Source organism: Babylonia areolata, chromosome 18 (genome assembly GCF_041734735.1).
Source record: "Babylonia areolata isolate BAREFJ2019XMU chromosome 18, ASM4173473v1, whole genome shotgun sequence".
NCBI classification, from domain to species: Eukaryota; Metazoa; Mollusca; class Gastropoda; order Neogastropoda; family Buccinidae; genus Babylonia; species Babylonia areolata.
In genome coordinates this window covers 16,316,097-16,333,684 of record NC_134893.1, presented here as the reverse complement: position 1 = coordinate 16,333,684, position 17,588 = coordinate 16,316,097, and the positions used below count along the sequence as shown (strand labels likewise).

Here is a 17,588-nt window from a genome sequence, read left to right as displayed (position 1 = left end):
ATACTTTTTTCTATGACCCAAATAGCTGTATTCCCACACATTTTCATCACATCAGCTGCAGACTTTAGTGTAACTGAGACTCATTATTAAAAAAATTTAAAAAAATAAATAAAAAATTACCAATGATCTGAATTGTTCAGATCATGAAAAATAATTACCTTTCATTGCAACAATCATGTTTTTTTTTGTGCTTGCTCTCCCTATAGTTTAAGAAAAAATGTACTTCTTAATATGTCTGACGAATAACCGTGAAAGATAAAACATATGTGGTAGTTTTATCTATCTTTCTGTCTGTATATGCATCATGTTTAAAAAAAAAATATATATATATATATATATATATATATATATATATATATATATATATATATATATATATATATATATATATATTTCTGTGTGTGTGTATCTTTAATTTATTATTCCTTTTTTTTTTCATTCGTATGAGTGTTTGTGTGTTTGCTCACCTTTTACATTTTTTCTTCACAAATAATAAATAAATTGCAAAAACTTTTTTTAAAGAGATTATTTTGAAGATATATGCACTTCTTTTATCAAACCAACCAATTTCATAAAATAAAAAAAATCTAGTCTACTAGAACTTTTTCTGTTCATATTGCAGTCATATATGTTAAGCAAACAAATTGCAGGCACACACACAGGCATTTATCCTTTTTTAATATATATATACAACTTGTCTTGACAAGCAAAAGTTTGCTGATAAAATTTTCCCCCCCAAAAAAAAACAAAAACATTATAAGAACAAACAAATTATTAGAACAAAAAGTTAAAGATATTTTATAAAGATTTCTTCCTAACTTCTAGCACAGTGTGATTTGTTGTTAAAACAAAGAATTGTTTAGTCTTATGAAGCTGTGAGGCCTTTGCAGAAAAACAAAAATAAAAATTTTGACAAGGGATGATTTCCTAAGTGAAACATTTGCTTGCCACATAACCTGCATTCCTCCACACAAAAAATCACATAACTATTTGCCCACTGGAACTAGTCTCAGGACTGGTAACAAATTGAGAAAACTCAAACTGCAAATGGATATTTGTTAACAGGAATACAGAATTAATGGTGAACAGACCCCCTCCCATCACTTTCTTATTTGAACTGAAAGGGAAAACCAGGATTCATCAGAAAGACTTCTCAACGTGTCAACAGAATATGTGGAACCTATCCTAAACAATACAGATATGATATCTACATCACTCAATGCAATGGGATTAACATGAGTACATTGTCTCACCAGAGACTATACAAGACTTTTAAAGCTGTTATCTCCTGTAAAGTCTAAAAGCCAATGGTTACAGTTTTGATTTTTGCTCCCAGCACATCTTCCATCCATAACAAATGTAGCACCATAATCACACAATGGAAAGAGGACTGTGGTTATTTGTTCACTGTTTAACTGATAAGATGCAATAAACATCATCTTAATAAATAAATGTTATATACTGAATATATCACTTTCATCACAACCTTTGTTTTGTTTTTTGTTGTATAAATACTTTACCAGCATTCAAAACCATTTCTGATTATGTATCATATTTTGTTCTTAGTAGTTCTGTGTGTGCTTTCCTTTCTGCAGGCATGCAGTTTTCATATCAAGTGATCAGCACACCAAAGAAAAATCACAGGCATTATTCACTTGGTACAATCATGGCAAGAATATCACCAGAACCAAGAGCAAAGAATTGGCAAGTGGTTACACTGAAGAGAGATACAATCCAAAGAGGTTTATCAAGTTTGTAGATACTGTTCATGTTAAACACACACATCAAAAGTATGAATTTCGTTGTTATATAGATTATCAATACATTAGGAGAAAAACAAAAGAAGAGTATTGACTCTCCACAAAAGTGGAAAAGATTGCAGACCATTAGATTATGTCATGAAAAGTTAATCCAATAATGCTGATCATAACAATACATCTTTGATCTCAATGTATACAGATAGGCATTATCAAAGAATCCTTACCCTGCACACATATACTTCAGCACCTCACATTTCCATGACCAAAAAATGGAATCACACCAATACTTCTAAAAGAAAAGTTCCAAAGTCAAAGAATATTAATGTGATTATCATGAAACTAACTTGTGAGATCTTTTTATTAAGTCATAGTGTCAGAAAGCAGTTTGTTCTGTTCAGTTTCAATAACCTTTTCTCTTTTCTTTTTTTGTCAGGAGAAAGCTGTTTGAAGATCAGTGCCTCAGGCAGGTTTATAAACACAATATGGTTTGCTAGATTTCTCTGCATTAAAACCAAAGATCAATAAGCGGCAATTTACATACAACAAATCTAAGATGGCAATGGGGAATCGAAAATAAACAGGACTGTGAATTCTTTTAAATCCCTTTTTCCCCCCCATCTTTTTAACCAGGCATTGTATTCTGAAAGGAAAGATAATCATCTTTGTGCGTTGGTGCGATTCTGTAACCATAAATATTGCAACTAAAATTGTGAGATGTGGAAATATGCATATTTACAAGACAGATCCTATTACCTGCACAAACTGAAACTTTTCTTATCTGAACAGAAAATATAAATGTAAGTAAATCAAAATGAGAGATTTTTTTTCCAAGCATTCTGAATTGCAAAGCATCAAAGTGGGTGAATCCAAGTCTCTGAAATATGGAGAAAAACCAAAAAGAAGAGCATGTCATAAAGAAAGTGCATCTCAAAAGTCAGTAGTCATTTGGATGCTCAAGTAGTTAATTAATTTAAAGCAGTCAGTCTCTTCAGTATCCTTGTTTATGGTCATGATCAAATTAGTGTAAATGACAGATTAAGCTACGACTGTAAGAGATAATGACTAGTGTACGTAACTTTTTTTTTTTCTAGTAACTCTGAAATAATACCAAGCTGACAAATTGACACCAGACAAATTCCGTTCAGTAAAATGTGAAAATTACTCCTTCCAGAGTTGTACTTTTGTGCAGAACAATATCTTTTAGTGCCACAAAACAGCATTTGATTTTAAATTTCAGTTGAATAAATTTCACATCAATAAAAACATTAAAATTATTTTTTTTAACCATATCATTTTCTTCAGATTTTGATTTTATACCACCAATTAATGTTTTCTAGGATAAGGATTTATATTCTGTGTACCTAATGTGATTGGATGAAAAATGAGCAGAAAAATATCAGGTATGCTTCTCTTCCAGATGAGGATACTATCTCCACAATAATCTGACTGACAACATTTTTCAACAGTAACCAATGCAATTACCAACCAAATGTTTTACATAAACACATCGTCTTGGCCTAGTTTCTGTTAAATGCATAACAAATGGAAGTGTGCAAGAAAGAGACTTGAACAGTCTTGCACAGGCATTCCACAATGAGACAGAACCCTTCCAGTCACTGGAAAATGGACGACAGTAGGTCATACTCTTCAATAATCAAAACAAGACTGTCACGTGCAATCCTTGTAAAAACACAGCATACATTTAAGTAGACCTCCAGTGACTGCAATGCATGAAAGACCATTCAATAAATGACCAATATTTTTACCTCATCAAAAAATACACTCTGGGCCAGATACACAAATGTAATGACTGAACCCTATTAACAGCAAAACATGTACAACTCGAACATCAGGAACACGCATCTTTTATGTGATCGTCTAGTGGTGAAAAACATGACTAGAATGCTGACTTGAGACAAAGTGTTAGTGCATGGTTCTGGGTGAAGTGCCTCCATGCGCTGTGTTCACAACAGTCAATGCTACACAAGAAACTTGGCTGTTGGCAGGGCCTTGCATGATACATCTTTGGCTTGGTGGACAGTTGGCGGGAGCTCTAAATATACATGCATGGACTGTGCCCAGCTTTACAGAAGTGCAGATTCCAATGGTCCTCCCTTGGGCATGACCCGGATAAGAATGGGCAGTTTTTTCAGCTGCACAACCCGGGCTTCAGTAAATGGTTTCTGCAAACAGAACAGTTTGAGCAGAATACATATAATTTAATCAAAGCTCCTATATAATAATAAGATCACTTACACAACAACACTATTTCATGCATATTCAGTTAGCTCTTAGAGCAAATAAGCAAAACAAAGCACATGAAAAAACAAACCCATGTGAGCGTGTGTGCGCACAAACATACACACACACACACACAGAGGCACTGCAACAAGAAAAAACTAAGAGCTTGGCCATCCAAAATCCTTTTTATATACAAAATTATGGGAAAATGCATTTGTGGGTGATGCAATACACAACAAATACATCCACAAGTATATTTTCAGCATTCATTAATCAAATTTCATTCACCAAATATAAATCAGTCATACTGTTTGTAACAGTACCTTCTCTGCATCTTGGACAAAATCCATTTGTTCCACCATCTCCTCCATGAGCTCATTTGAACAGAAGATCTGCACACACACACACACACACACACGTGCACAAACATTCTAAAACTAAAGGCACAAAGATACTTCGCTGACCTCTGATCAAATAAAATAAACCAGAGTGCAGTCACAAGGATATTTCAGATATGGGATATTCTAAATGGACACACAGACAACCAAAACAGGGTGATTACAAACATGAACTTGAAAAATACCCCCCAAATACATGACACACATACAACCAAACATGATTCACAAATATGAGCTTAGAAAATACCCCCCAAATATATGACACACTGACTACAAAAACAGGATGATTACATATAAACATGAGCTTAAAAAATACCCCCCAAGTACATGACAGACAACCAAAACAGGATGATTTCATACAAACATGAGCTTAAAAAACATCCCCCCAAAAGACAGCACACACAGATAACCAAAAAAAAAAAAAGATTATATACAAACATGAGCTTAAAAAAAATTCCCCCCAAATGCTTATTAAAACAGCACCCTTTCTGCTAGTTACCAACCAAAGTAAACTGTGTGCATGCGTTTGATTTTTCCTTGTTTTTGTTTGTATTTTTGTGTGGATGGTGCTAAGTATGGAAAGTTTTACGCGCCTGACAGCAGCATAACCCAACCCACTAGTCAGGCCTTGAGTGCATGCATATATACATAAATTTCGTGTACCTATCAGAGTGGATTTCTTCTATAGAATTTTGCCAGAAGACAACACTTATTGCCATGGGGTTCTTTTTCAGTGTGCTAAGTGCATGCTACACTCTGGATCTTGGTTTAGCATCTCATTCAAATGACTAGACACTCTGATTTTCCAGTCAAACTTGGGGAAAAGGGTGAGAGCAGGAATCGAAACCAGACCTTTATGGACAATGTACTGGCAAATAATCATCTTTACCATTCTGCAACCTTCCTCAAAGTACATAATAACCTATCACCCACCTGCAGGTACTGGTCCGAGCACTTAATGGGCTCCTCACTGTTGACCATCACACTCTCCTGACCCACCAGTTCTGGGGGCACAAAGTGCACAGCCTGACCATCCGCGTTGTGAAAAATGAAAAAGCGCCCTTTGCCAAGACGACCTCTGCACAAATATACAGAGTAAGTCATCACCTCATTTGCCTGACAAACTCAAGCAAAATGAAAGCCAGTCCAATTAACAGCTGTGGACCAATAAAATTTACTTATTTTCAGTTCTGTCCCCAAGCTCCAATAGGTTCCTTACCGTTCAGCGGTTACTGCTGTGGAACTATGCCTCAATTTCTAAGGCCTCCTCTGCACATTACAGGACCAGCAGCACTGTTGCTGATCTCTCTGAATCAGACCTGCCTAGGCCCCCAAATACCTCTCAGTAGTAGAACCCCAGTTTTCAGTAGTTTTACGGTAGTTTTCAGTAGTGTGGACATGACGGCATTTCCACTTTAATACACTCTTCATGTCATCTTCCTTGTACTAACAAAGACAAGATTTAGGGTTAATTGTTGAACACAAGTGAAGCTTTCAGTAATCATATACACAGATACCAGTCTCCAAAGACAAAAAAGGAGCACGTGACAAAATCACCAACACAAAATGGCTGACTTACAGTAGCCATCATTTATGTTATTCATGACACAGCTTTCCCTTCCTCTCTCTCTCTTAGTTTTTATCTGTTTGTAGAGGTAAGATTCCAAAATTGTAAAATTTACCGAAACAGGCGTAGGAATCTTGAGGACTGCATTAGGACAGCAAAGCTTGTAATGTGTTGTATCCATAAACACAGAGAGAGAGAGAGAGAGAGAGAGAGAGAGAGAGAGAGAGAGAGAGAGAGAGCACCTCTGAGCACAGGCACACACACACGTACGTGTGTATGTGTGTGTGTGTGTGTGTGTGTGTGTGTGTGTATGTGTTTGTGTTCAATTCAATCCTGTGTGTGTGGTGAAAGAGGGGTGAGGATAGGGAGAAAGTGTGTGTGTATGCCTGAGAGAGAGAGACAGAGAGAGTATATGCTTTGTATTTTCTTTTCAATGCAGGTCTCTGTGTGTGTGTGTGTGTGTGTGTTTGAGAGAGCGAGAGAGAGAGAGAGTGTGTGTGTGTGTATGTGTGTTTTCAATTCAGCTATGTGTGTGTGTGTGTGTGTGTGTGTGTGTGTGTGTGTTTGAGACAGAGACAGACAGACAGAGAGAGACAGAGGGAGAGAGTGTGTGTGTATGCGTGTGTGTGTTTTCAATTCAGCTATGTGTGTGTGTGTGTGTTTGAGAGAGAGAGAGAGTTTTTGTGTATGCGCGCGCGTGTATGTGTGTATGCGCGCGCAGGTGTGTGTGTGTGTGTGTGTTTGAGAGAGAGAGTGTGTATGTGTGTGTTTTCAATTCAACTGTGTGTGTGTGTGTGTGCACAGCGCGCATGTGAGTATTACACATAATGTGTGTGTAAGTGCATGTGTAAATGCATGTGTATTCTTTTCAATACAACTCTATGTGAATGAGTGTGTGTGCGCATGTATGTGTGTGTGTGTATGTGTGCGCGCATGCGCGTGTGTGTATACATGTGTGAGAGAAAGAGAGTGTGCATGTGTGTGTGTTTATGTGTCTGCACGCACATGTTTATGTGTTTTCAATTCAACTCCAGGAAGACAACGACAAGTGAAATGTATGGGCCAACCATTTAGAGGCAGATGTTGCAAGTGCATTTGAAGCCAACCATATTTCATGCATGTAATGGGGAAATGAATATCTAGATCCAGATCTAAATACCACTGCCACCATGTCAGTGCACTGCTTTATCATTGGCTGATAAAGTCTGGCTTAACACTGTTTGCAACAAAATTTTTGTTCTGTGGCACTATGGTGCTTCAAAGGAATTGTTGCTAAATATGACTTGACAGGGATAGAGATCCAGCACACAGTTGTGTGGTAAATGTAGGCCGGTATGTCTGTGTGTGTGTATGTGTGTGTGTGTGTGTGTGCACGCGCGTGTATTTGTATGTGCGCGCGCGTCTGTGTGTTGTATGTAAGAATGGTAAAATGTGTTTGCACATCTGCCAGTATGCGTTTGTGTGTCGATCTTTCTATGTGGTGTGTGTGTGTGTGTGTGTGTGTACGTGCGCGCGTAGGCGCGTTTGTGTGAGTGCGCGCACGTCTGTGTTGTGTATGCAAGCATGGTAAATTGTCTCTGCACATCTGTCAGTGTGCGTTTGTGTGTCGATCTATGTGTGTGTGTGCGCGCGTGCCCGCCCGCTGTGTGTGTAGGCGCGTTTGTTTGTGTGTGTGTGTGTGTGTGTGCGTGCGTGCGTGTGTGTGTGTGCGTGTGTGTATACGCGCATAAATGTGTATGTGAGTGCGCATCTGTGTTGTGTATGTAAACATGGTAAAATGTGTTTGTACATCTGCCAGTGTGCGTTTGTGTGTCGATCTTTGTATGCATGGTGTGTGTGTGTGTGTGTGTGTGTGTGTGTGTGTGTGTGTGTGTGTGTGTGTGTGTGTGTGTGTGTGTGTGTGTGTGTGTGTGTGTGTGTGTGTGTGTGTGCGTGCGTGCGTGCGTGCGTGCGTGCGTGCGTGCGATCGTGAAATGTACCGACGTCCAATTGTCAGGCCGCACGCGCGTTTGGTAAAGCGGATGGACTATCGTCAATGAAGTGAACCACACCAACGGCTGACGTAATCTCAGCAATACGGGATGGTGGTGGGGGAGGGGTAAGGGGGGGGGGGTGGGGGGGAGCGTTGACGTCAAATCAGTGCTATGAAAGTTCGTTTTCAGTGACGAATTCTTCAGAGACGAATGTGTGTGGCGCTTCTTAGCATTTGCTGTGCGTGTGTGTTTCAGGTTTCGCGGTCGGCAAAAATCGTAGTTTTTCTTTACTCGGCCGTAGTGCCATAGTCAGGGGGCTTCAATCATAGAAACTACGGACGAATCGTAGTACTAGGCAGGTCTGCTGAATGTATGAAAAGGTGCATATCCATCTTCTTGTCCTTTTTGTGGGGGTGGGGGTGCATTCAGCATCACTTTCTTAAAACATGACATCTACATGTATATAAATGATCCAAGAACACAATAATTTTCTCTATTTCAGATTATGAATTGTCCTTGTGGCCTTTACCAACCTTGGAATCTACCCCTTACCATCTTCTCTATTTCCATGGATGAACAAACAAACAACAACAAAAAGCTAGCACAAGAGAAGTCACCTACCTGATAATGAGAGGAATGAGTTCTGCTGCCTCAATATCAAACAGGAGCTGAATACCATCCAGAGTGACCACGTTTTCCTCTTCCTCTCCTTCCTCCCCTTTCTTTTCCACTTCCTTGCTGCCTCCTGTCTGCGTTTTGAGTTCTCCCTCTCCGTTGCCCATGTCTGTCTGCACCTCTCCTTCTGGTTTGGCTTCGGCATTGGCCTTGGCACCTGATTCCTGTGTATCCAGACCAGTTGCAGGAAAACTGTCACCCCCGGCTTGGGAGTCACTTTTCGCCTCGGTGTCCTTTTCCACCCCAGTGATCTGGCCTGGTTTGCTTGAGCTTTCAGCTGAGCTGAAAAGGAATTACAGCTCTCCACTTGATTGTACAGTATGATTTGCTCATGCTCCTTTCTTCTATCACAAAGAAGGGAAAATCAATGGTTCAACTATGTTTTTATACTCTGCGATGCTTTTAACATTTTCATCATGCTGAGGTTAGAAAATGTAGCATGCCACATGGCGTCATGCTTGAAAACAGCACAAATTCACTTTGCCATCAATCTAACTGTCCTGCATGGGACTTCTCCATTGAACCAGTTCCCAAGAGATCATTCTAAAGCTATAAAATATCCTCCAGGGGGAAATAAAAAAGCACAATTGGGATTTAACCCCTTGCCTGCCAAACATTTTAACAATTTTGGCATTCCTGTGTGCAGCAGAAAATTCCAGGTTTCCTCCTAAGTGCAAAAAAATGTGCACTGCTTCCTCAATACAAAGATATCTCCTTGAAATTTTGCATGATGGTTGCTCATACACTGTACTTTAAACTTAAAGAGAATAATAAAGTTATTATAATTCCACTGTATAACTGGTTTTTATTGTTTTAAATCTGAGTCAAAGAAAATTTCCATGAAATCAAGGGGTTAAAAAATCTCTGCATAACAATTAATTCCAGGATTCCCAGTCAAATTTGTTTTCGTTGGGTGCCTGTGGCCTAGTTTTACACCACAGTATGGTAAGAAACTTGCAATCCATCTGTGTGTTGGTACCCAGCCAACAGACCCCCCCCTCCCGCCACCCCACCCTCCACCCCCTGCTCACCGACCTTCCCCTAGAATTTCCTACTGCCTATGAGTAATACAGACTGCACAAGTCCAAGGGATGTAAACAATCTTTAAACATTCTAGAAGACAGGGAGAAACAAAGTAGGTCATTTCCCTTTAAATATCAGCTGTGAAATTGCTGATGAAAACTGGACGTGGGTTACATCCTGAAGGCGTAAAACAGTGCAGCAAAAGTGACAAAAGTCTCACATCCCAGCGTAGGCAATGGGTCTTAGTTATCCAACTTCTTGTGTAGAGTTAAACATTATTCATGATAGCATTTTTGACAGACCTTTCTTTTCCCAGGTACACCCCACCCTACCTCACTCAACCTCAACAAACACTACTCACTCATCTTGCAGCATTGACCAGGCACAGAGGGCTGTCACATGACCAAGGTTTGAACCATCTGTCTCAATGCCTTCATTCACCAACTGTACAAGACTTGGGTCTCTCTCAAAGATGGACTGGCTCCTCTGCATGTCCGTGATGAAGTGTGGTCCCACTCTAGAACATCCAAGTCCATGTGTACACATGTGCATATGAATAACTGAGGATATTTCACAGTAATTTGCATGTCAAAAGCTAAAGAACAAAACAGCAGTAGGCTTGATACCACGAGTGTTTAAAATCATTTTATGTAAAAGACACCTTGGGGTTTTCACACAAAAAACATTCACTACTTTCTCAAAGATATCTCCTTGAAATTTTGCAGGTGATAATGTTATCATAATTCCATTGTATAACTTTTGTTATTGTTGATTATAAATCTGAGAAAAAAAATGTTTCCATAAAATCAAGTGGTTAAAAATTCTCTGCATCACAATCAGTTCCAGGATTTCCAGTCAAACTTGTTTTTATTGGGTGCCTTTGGCCCAGTATTACACCAGAGCTTGATGAAGAAGAAACTGGCCAGTCAGTTGTGTGTTGGCACCCAGCCAACAGATCATCATTCCCCCATCCACCCACCCACCCACTTCCCAGCCTGGAGAACTTGACTGACCACACCTCTCCTCATCCCCCTTCCCTTTCCAGCTACACAAATAGAATGACAGTGCTTGAGCTTACAACTGGTTCATGTTCACTGTCACTTTACTCCTGGCCTGTTAGAGATGCAGACTGAGCACAAAACTTGCATCACTGTCATTTTCACGATGAGTCAAGAAGCTGGTTGTGACTGTTATCATCATACTCTTTATCTGCTCATTAATCACCACCCTCACCACTACAGACTTTCTTTCCCCATGTCCGTATCTTTCAGTATTTCCTGAGCCATTTTAAGGCTGTAAACCTGTAAAAAAAATAAAAATTAAAAAATGGACCAAGACCAACCGTTGCTAGATAGTAGATAACACCATTTTGACAAAATCTGCCTGCAAGTGATTTCAGAATTTCTCACTGCCTGTAAGTCATACAGTGCAGACCATACATATCCAAGGGATGTAAACAATCTTCAAACATTCCGAAAGAAACAAAGTAGATCATTTCCCTTCAACTATCAACCACAAATTGCTGATGAAAATTGGACGTGAGAGTTACGTCTTGTAGGCACATAACAATGCAACAAAAGGGACCTAAGTGTCATGTCCACAGACAGGCAATGGGGTTAATATGCCACAAACAGTTGTAGTGATCAATGAAATTGTGCTTTTTTTCCTGCTGAGAAATGTTAATGCTGGTCTGAAATAAAATGAGAACATCAAACTTACGCTGACCCCTTACAGGTATCTTTAAAGCATCATAATCAGTTAACAAGCATCATTCATTATTGATTTTACTGTGTCACAAACTACACTTGGTATGAATTACATGAAACAACACAAACCAAAATGTTTTTCAATGACAAAATAAGCTGTGTAGCTTCAACTCATAAACATGTATTTCACATATTATTAATGAAAATGTTCGTTCACTTTCTGAGGATTATCAATTAAAATCAAAACTAGGCTTACGTAGGATCTTTCTGAAGCAGCTCCAGAATACCAGCACCCTTCCAGCGTTGTGCTGATCGCACTTCTTCATCTGTTACGCCAACAATCTAAACACCAAACACAGACATCTTTATCTGTCTCATTTTGTGTAACAACTATACAAAACCAAACCTTTAACAAATGTTCTTAAAGATTTTGTAAGATGAAGTGCAAAAACAGTGTCAAACAATCACATGTTCTTCTGATAAACGATATCAAAGCATTTGTTCTTGTGCATAGCTAAGAATAGCTGGCTGTGACTTTAGCCAGGATGATCATAACTGTCTGTCGTGAAGTTTGACCTTTCCCAATTTTCCACAGATTTCATAAACTTCACATATGAATAGCATTTTAATGCCATGTAATATGTCCCTCAAAATAATTTGTCAAGTACATAATCGATAAATAATACCTCACCGTTTGCAAGAAAACATTGAAAACTTTGGTTGAAACATTTCCTCCCCCTTTTTGTTTCATGAACACTGAGTTATAAGCAGATTTTTTTTTTTTTGCCCCGATTTCATTGCGTAAATAGGTCAAACTCGTTTTTTGTTTAACTCCGGCACTTTTCATGACTTCTTTTTTCGTTTTCAGCTGTTTATTTGTGCAACATACACAAAGGCCCTTGTAAAAGGCGAAAGTAAGTGTTGTCATGAATGATTCTGCTGTAGTTATAAATGCCCATGACACATTTTGCTAGTTGTTGGATTGACTGTTTGATTTATCGGTGATCTCAAATGCTATGGTGCATTGTTTTCCCAATTCTAGAAACACTGTTTTCATCATTATTCGGTGAGGAGCCCTGTGTACTATATCGTGAAGAAACCAACAATATCAGAATGATTGAAGCATTATTTTACCTGTCTAAACTGAGCAGTTCCATAAGGAGTATCTAGATCCAGGAGTTGTGGTTCCTCTGCCACCAGCATGTGCTGAATACGCGAATCTTTCCCTCCATCCAGTGGTTGGTGCCAGGGAATGTGATCACCAACATGAAGAATATTGCCTGCAGAATTCATCAACTCCTTAAGTGATTCAAATGATAATAAAAACAATAATGACAAACATATCATTTATCATTTGGGTAATTTGAATTGTAAAACTCGCACAAGATTGTGACTACTTTAAACCATACAAGTTTGTTCTCAATAACTGTTCATCATTGCCAGCATAATTTCTCAACCAACTGATTCACTAAGAAGAAGTGACTCACTAAGAAGTGCATAACAGTATTAACACAGAATATTGGTCAAAAGTTTATATCCTGCAGATCTTTTACTAGTTTTAGTTTTCGCCAACTTTTACACCCTTTTAATTCATCTTACCAGAAGATCTAGCAGTTATCCTGCCTTCTTCCGTTTAACGTCTATTCACTAGAAATGTTATTAGATGGAGTCATCCTGTTTTAACCTGGTGAACACAGCAAGCAGTGTTTTATTCTTGTGAACTTTTTAGGATAAAAACTCATGCAAACAAACAGCAAAGGATGTTACAGGTTTTCTAACACTGCTGTTATTAAAAATAGTTAATACTATTAGAAAATGACAGAGTAATTCAAATACTGATCGTCTTTTAAAAGAATTAATAATAACAGAGGGATCATATCATACGCACATCTGATTCCTACGAAAAGAACTGATAAAATGTTGTTCTTAAAAAAGCAAGAACACCTAACATAATATAAACAAATGTTCAGAAAACTTGTGCAGCTAAAGATACAACACAATGAATCTAGTAAAATAGCAAATATAACAAACACATAAAACATTAAAGTACCTGTGTGGAAAACATAAGCAGCTAGCTTGTTCAGAAGAGTGGTTGGCCACATTGGTGGACCTGTCTCGCCTTCAGCTTTTTTCAAGCGAAATGTCAGCTCAAAACCGAATCCACTCAAAGCACCTCTCCCAGTAAAACTGAGGGGGAAAAAAGGAAACATCCCTTCCACAAACACATTCATCAACAAAACTATACAGTCAAATCAACTTGATATATCATTTACTCCTCTTGACATGCACTGCAGTTTGTCATAAATGCTTATTGTTGCATCTTTTCAAAACAGAATTTAGTCACTTTTAATTTCCTGTAGGAACATTTTTTCAAACTTCAATTCAAAGACAAGCTGATAGCACACTGAAAACAATCGCAGTTTTCATTCATGCATTACATTTATATTGTTTGTTTGTTGTTTTTTCATTTCTTTGAAAGTTATATACAATAATGTATAGATCTGCACAAATCAGCAATATCTGTGCAACAGCCTTGTAAATGGAGGTTAAGTTTAAAAATAATCAATGACTCATGAAATGAACAGAAGTTAAGAAAATAGGTTTTGTTTTTGTTTTTTTAATATTAAAAAAAAAACCACCTGTGCACTCGGTCATCTCCATGCAGATCTGTAAATCCATAGGTTATGTAATGCCAATGTGGTGGAATCCCTTGCTCTGCATCCCCTTCATTGGAATACATGCTGATGTAGTCCAGTGGATGAGGGCCTCCAAGCCTACAGACATATATTATAAAAATTAGGATCAAATGTGTTGATCAAATGGAACACCAAATATCAATATTTTTTTTCTTTATAACGTAACTTTGCATTCCCCCAAGAAATAACACAAATAAAGTATGTGGAAAGAAATTTCAAATTAATAATGTAATAATACTGATATCTTATAACAATCCAAATTTGATATTTAAAAAAAAAGATTTCACATTGTGCCAGTAAAAATATGCAAAACGTTAAGTTAGACATCACACATTTAGAATACGAAGGCAGAGCACTAAACTGTAAACAATAAAATATTTTTAAAATCAAATCTTAACCCCTTGAGTGCCCCAGGATGGAAATTTCAGTCCCCTTCTGGAGTGCAAACTGCCCCGTCGATGCATAGTTGGAATTTTTTCAGCACAGAATTGTTAAATTCACTTGATTTTGTCATGACTGGATAGTGTATTCATTTTCCTTTCTGAAAACTTTCTTTTAGTAGTTTGCTTGTCTTTCTTTTTTTTCTTCTTTTTTAATTATTACCCTCATGACCAAAACATCCCTTGGCAAATAATTATCAGTGAGCATAAAAGAGGCTTGGCACAGAATGGGTCAAAAGTAGAATTATTAATATTTGTATATAACTGTAAACTATCAACAGCATATGGAGTGTTGGCCTCGAGATAACACGACGCCTGAGAAGTGAGAGAATCTGAGTGCACTTGTTCAAGTCGCCAGTATTTTCTCCCCCTCCACTAGACCTTGAGGTCTGGATGCTAGTCATTTGGATGAGACGATAAACTGATGTCCTATGTGCAGCATGCACTTTGTGCATGTAAAAGAACCCACGGCAACAAAAGGGTTGTCCCTGGCAAAATTCTGTAGGAAAAATCCACTTCAATATGAAAACAAATAGAACTGCTCAGCATTTGCTTGCAGGAAAAAACTTGGTGAAGTGGCGCATGCTCTCTGGGGAGAGCAGCCTGAATTTTACAGAGGAATCTGTTGTGACCAACAACAAAAAAAGAAAAAAAAAAGAGTAATACAAAACAGTGAGCAACATACTCAAATCTTATAAGTACTAGTCACTATAATTGATAATAATGTGTTAATTACTGTATTATATATGTATGTTAATTACTGTATTATATATTAATATATGTATGCCTTTTCTGATATATTTTTGGTTTAATCCTTGTTGTCATGAATAATGGCTGCTCTGGGCATTACACTTTTACAGTAAAATGCTCATTTCAATTATTATTGTTGAAAGTTTTAACCCATTCAACCCAGAGGTCTGGCAGTCTTCATTGCCATATTGATGCTGAAGAGGAAAAAAAACAAACAAAAAAAAACCAGAAATAAACCATTTTCCCTCCAACTGATATGTAGACACGTCCGAAAATACTGCAGTAGTTCCGTTTTCTTTGTAATTTATGCAGATGCAGAAACGTGAAAAACTTTTTAATGAGAAGAATTTTTACTCAGGAGCAATGCTCCAGTGCAGGATTCAACTTCCAGTAGTAAACCCTTTTTTGTCATATTCCTAATCAGTCACAGTTAATAATATGTTATGATAGTGAAAAGATTTTTGTTTTTTCAATAGTTTCTTCTAAAGATTTGCTGTCATATTTGTGCAGTTTTATATTATGCACTAATATTAAGCATTTAACAATACTGATAATATTAACAACAACATTATTAATTTTCACACACACACACACACACACACACACACACACACACACACAGACGCGCGCGCTCAAAGAAAACTGAATATGTTTTCTTCCAATACGTTACTGACTCGAATGTGGGGCCCTTTCGTTTCATTCATTGCAGCTTTCGTTTTACTTTTAATTTGGTGCAGCTCTCCAACAGTTTTTCGATTCGAGTCTGAGAAACCATTGGGATTGCCTGAGTGTAAAACACGAGCGAACTTTCCAGCGACAACAAAGACAGTGTCAACTGCCCACGCATATAAGAAACTTGCACGACAAGTAAGGTTCACATTCCACAACCATGACAAACATAATCAGTTGCTACTCACCAAAACTTCACGACGGCTTCAGCTTGAATTGGGTTCGGTTGGTCTGGATATAACAGCAAACAAGCACGGTCAATTGCTTCGATTCCAAAACAGTCAAGATCATTTAGTTCATCATACCCTGAACCTTCGCTTGAATTGTCATCTGATTCATATTCAGCACGTTCTTGTTCAGACTCCTTAGGTTTCTGCTCGTCAGCCATAACGACTCTTTCCGATTCTCCTTCCATCTTCAACTGTCGAAATAATGGCCTCAAGGAAGAATGATCTCCCTTGGCATAATAATCTCTAAACTCATTTGCAACAGAACAAAAAAATATTTTGTCGTCATTGTTGTCATTTGTCCAAATTCACTGTTAATCGACTTTTTGTTCCACTTTAAAAGGTTTCCGAAACCTTTTCCTTAAAAAGCAAAAACATTTTAACTTCTTTCACCCTTCCTCTCTCGGCCCAATCCCAATCTCACAATATCTACCCAAACAAACAATGCAACTTTCGCACACAAGTAACCTCTCACAGACATCGACTTCCATTGAAAGCTAAGATCAATTCAGGAAGTATCATCAAATGAGCAAGGTGTTTAATTTCTTATGATTTTAAATGTACTGTTGCTACAATGTATTTGCTCTGTCTCTCATAATGATAACAATAACAGCAAAAATGATATTTATATCAATGTTGATATACTATCAATATTAATAATATGGCGCAAAACTCCATGTAATGGGCTCTAAGCGCGTCACATGAAACAATATGTATATAGTAGTGCATAATAACATACCTCAGCAAATGAAAAAACAACAACACATATATGTATATATATGTATATATGTGTCAAGACAATATTATAGTATACTTAACATTGCAAATAAGAACAATCACACACAGAGACACACACACACACACACACACACACACACACACACACACACACACACACACCAAAATAAGCTTTACACACGCACACACACACGCACGCACACACAGAGTAAACACCTACCCAAAGGCACACAAACATAATGATTTAAGTAGAGGGTAAAGTGGAGTGGGTGGGAGGAGGAAGACTGCAGACAAACTCTCTCTCTCTCTCTCTCTCTCTCTCTCTCTCTATATATATATATATATATATATATATATATATATATATATATATATATGCTTCATCACATCCAAAGGTTTGTTTGAACAGGCAGGTTTTCAACTTCGTTTTGAAAGACGGAGCACGGTGTTGGTAAGTGACAGAGCTCCAGAGGAAGAGATTTCCAGATAGAATTAAAGGTGCTTGACACTAAAAGGCCCTTTGGCCAAATGTCTTTGAAGAGGATTGGGGAACTCTTCGGAGCTTTTCAACAGAAGACCCGTTAGAGAACGGGAATTACGGTGCCGTAAGTATCAAGGACAGAAAATAATTAAGACGGGAGAGATCCTTCAAAGTGACAGTTTGG

General features: G+C 37.8%; 1 protein-coding gene across 1 annotated transcript; it reads right to left on the bottom strand.

Moving 5' to 3' along the window:
• Window positions 1–347: 347 nt before the first annotated feature.
• On the bottom strand, window positions 348–16,380 carry LOC143292525 (suppressor of fused homolog). The gene is made up of 10 exons (XM_076602888.1): window positions 16,147–16,380; window positions 13,983–14,117; window positions 13,394–13,530; window positions 12,478–12,623; window positions 11,600–11,685; window positions 9,999–10,154; window positions 8,561–8,896; window positions 5,333–5,477; window positions 4,325–4,393; window positions 348–3,943 (listed from the first exon to the last, which is right to left on the bottom strand). Exons 1-10 carry the CDS (start codon window positions 16,371–16,373, stop codon window positions 3,845–3,847), a joined length of 1,536 nt encoding a protein of 511 aa, XP_076459003.1. The 5' UTR covers window positions 16,374–16,380; the 3' UTR covers window positions 348–3,844.
• Window positions 16,381–17,588: the final 1,208 nt, after the last annotated feature.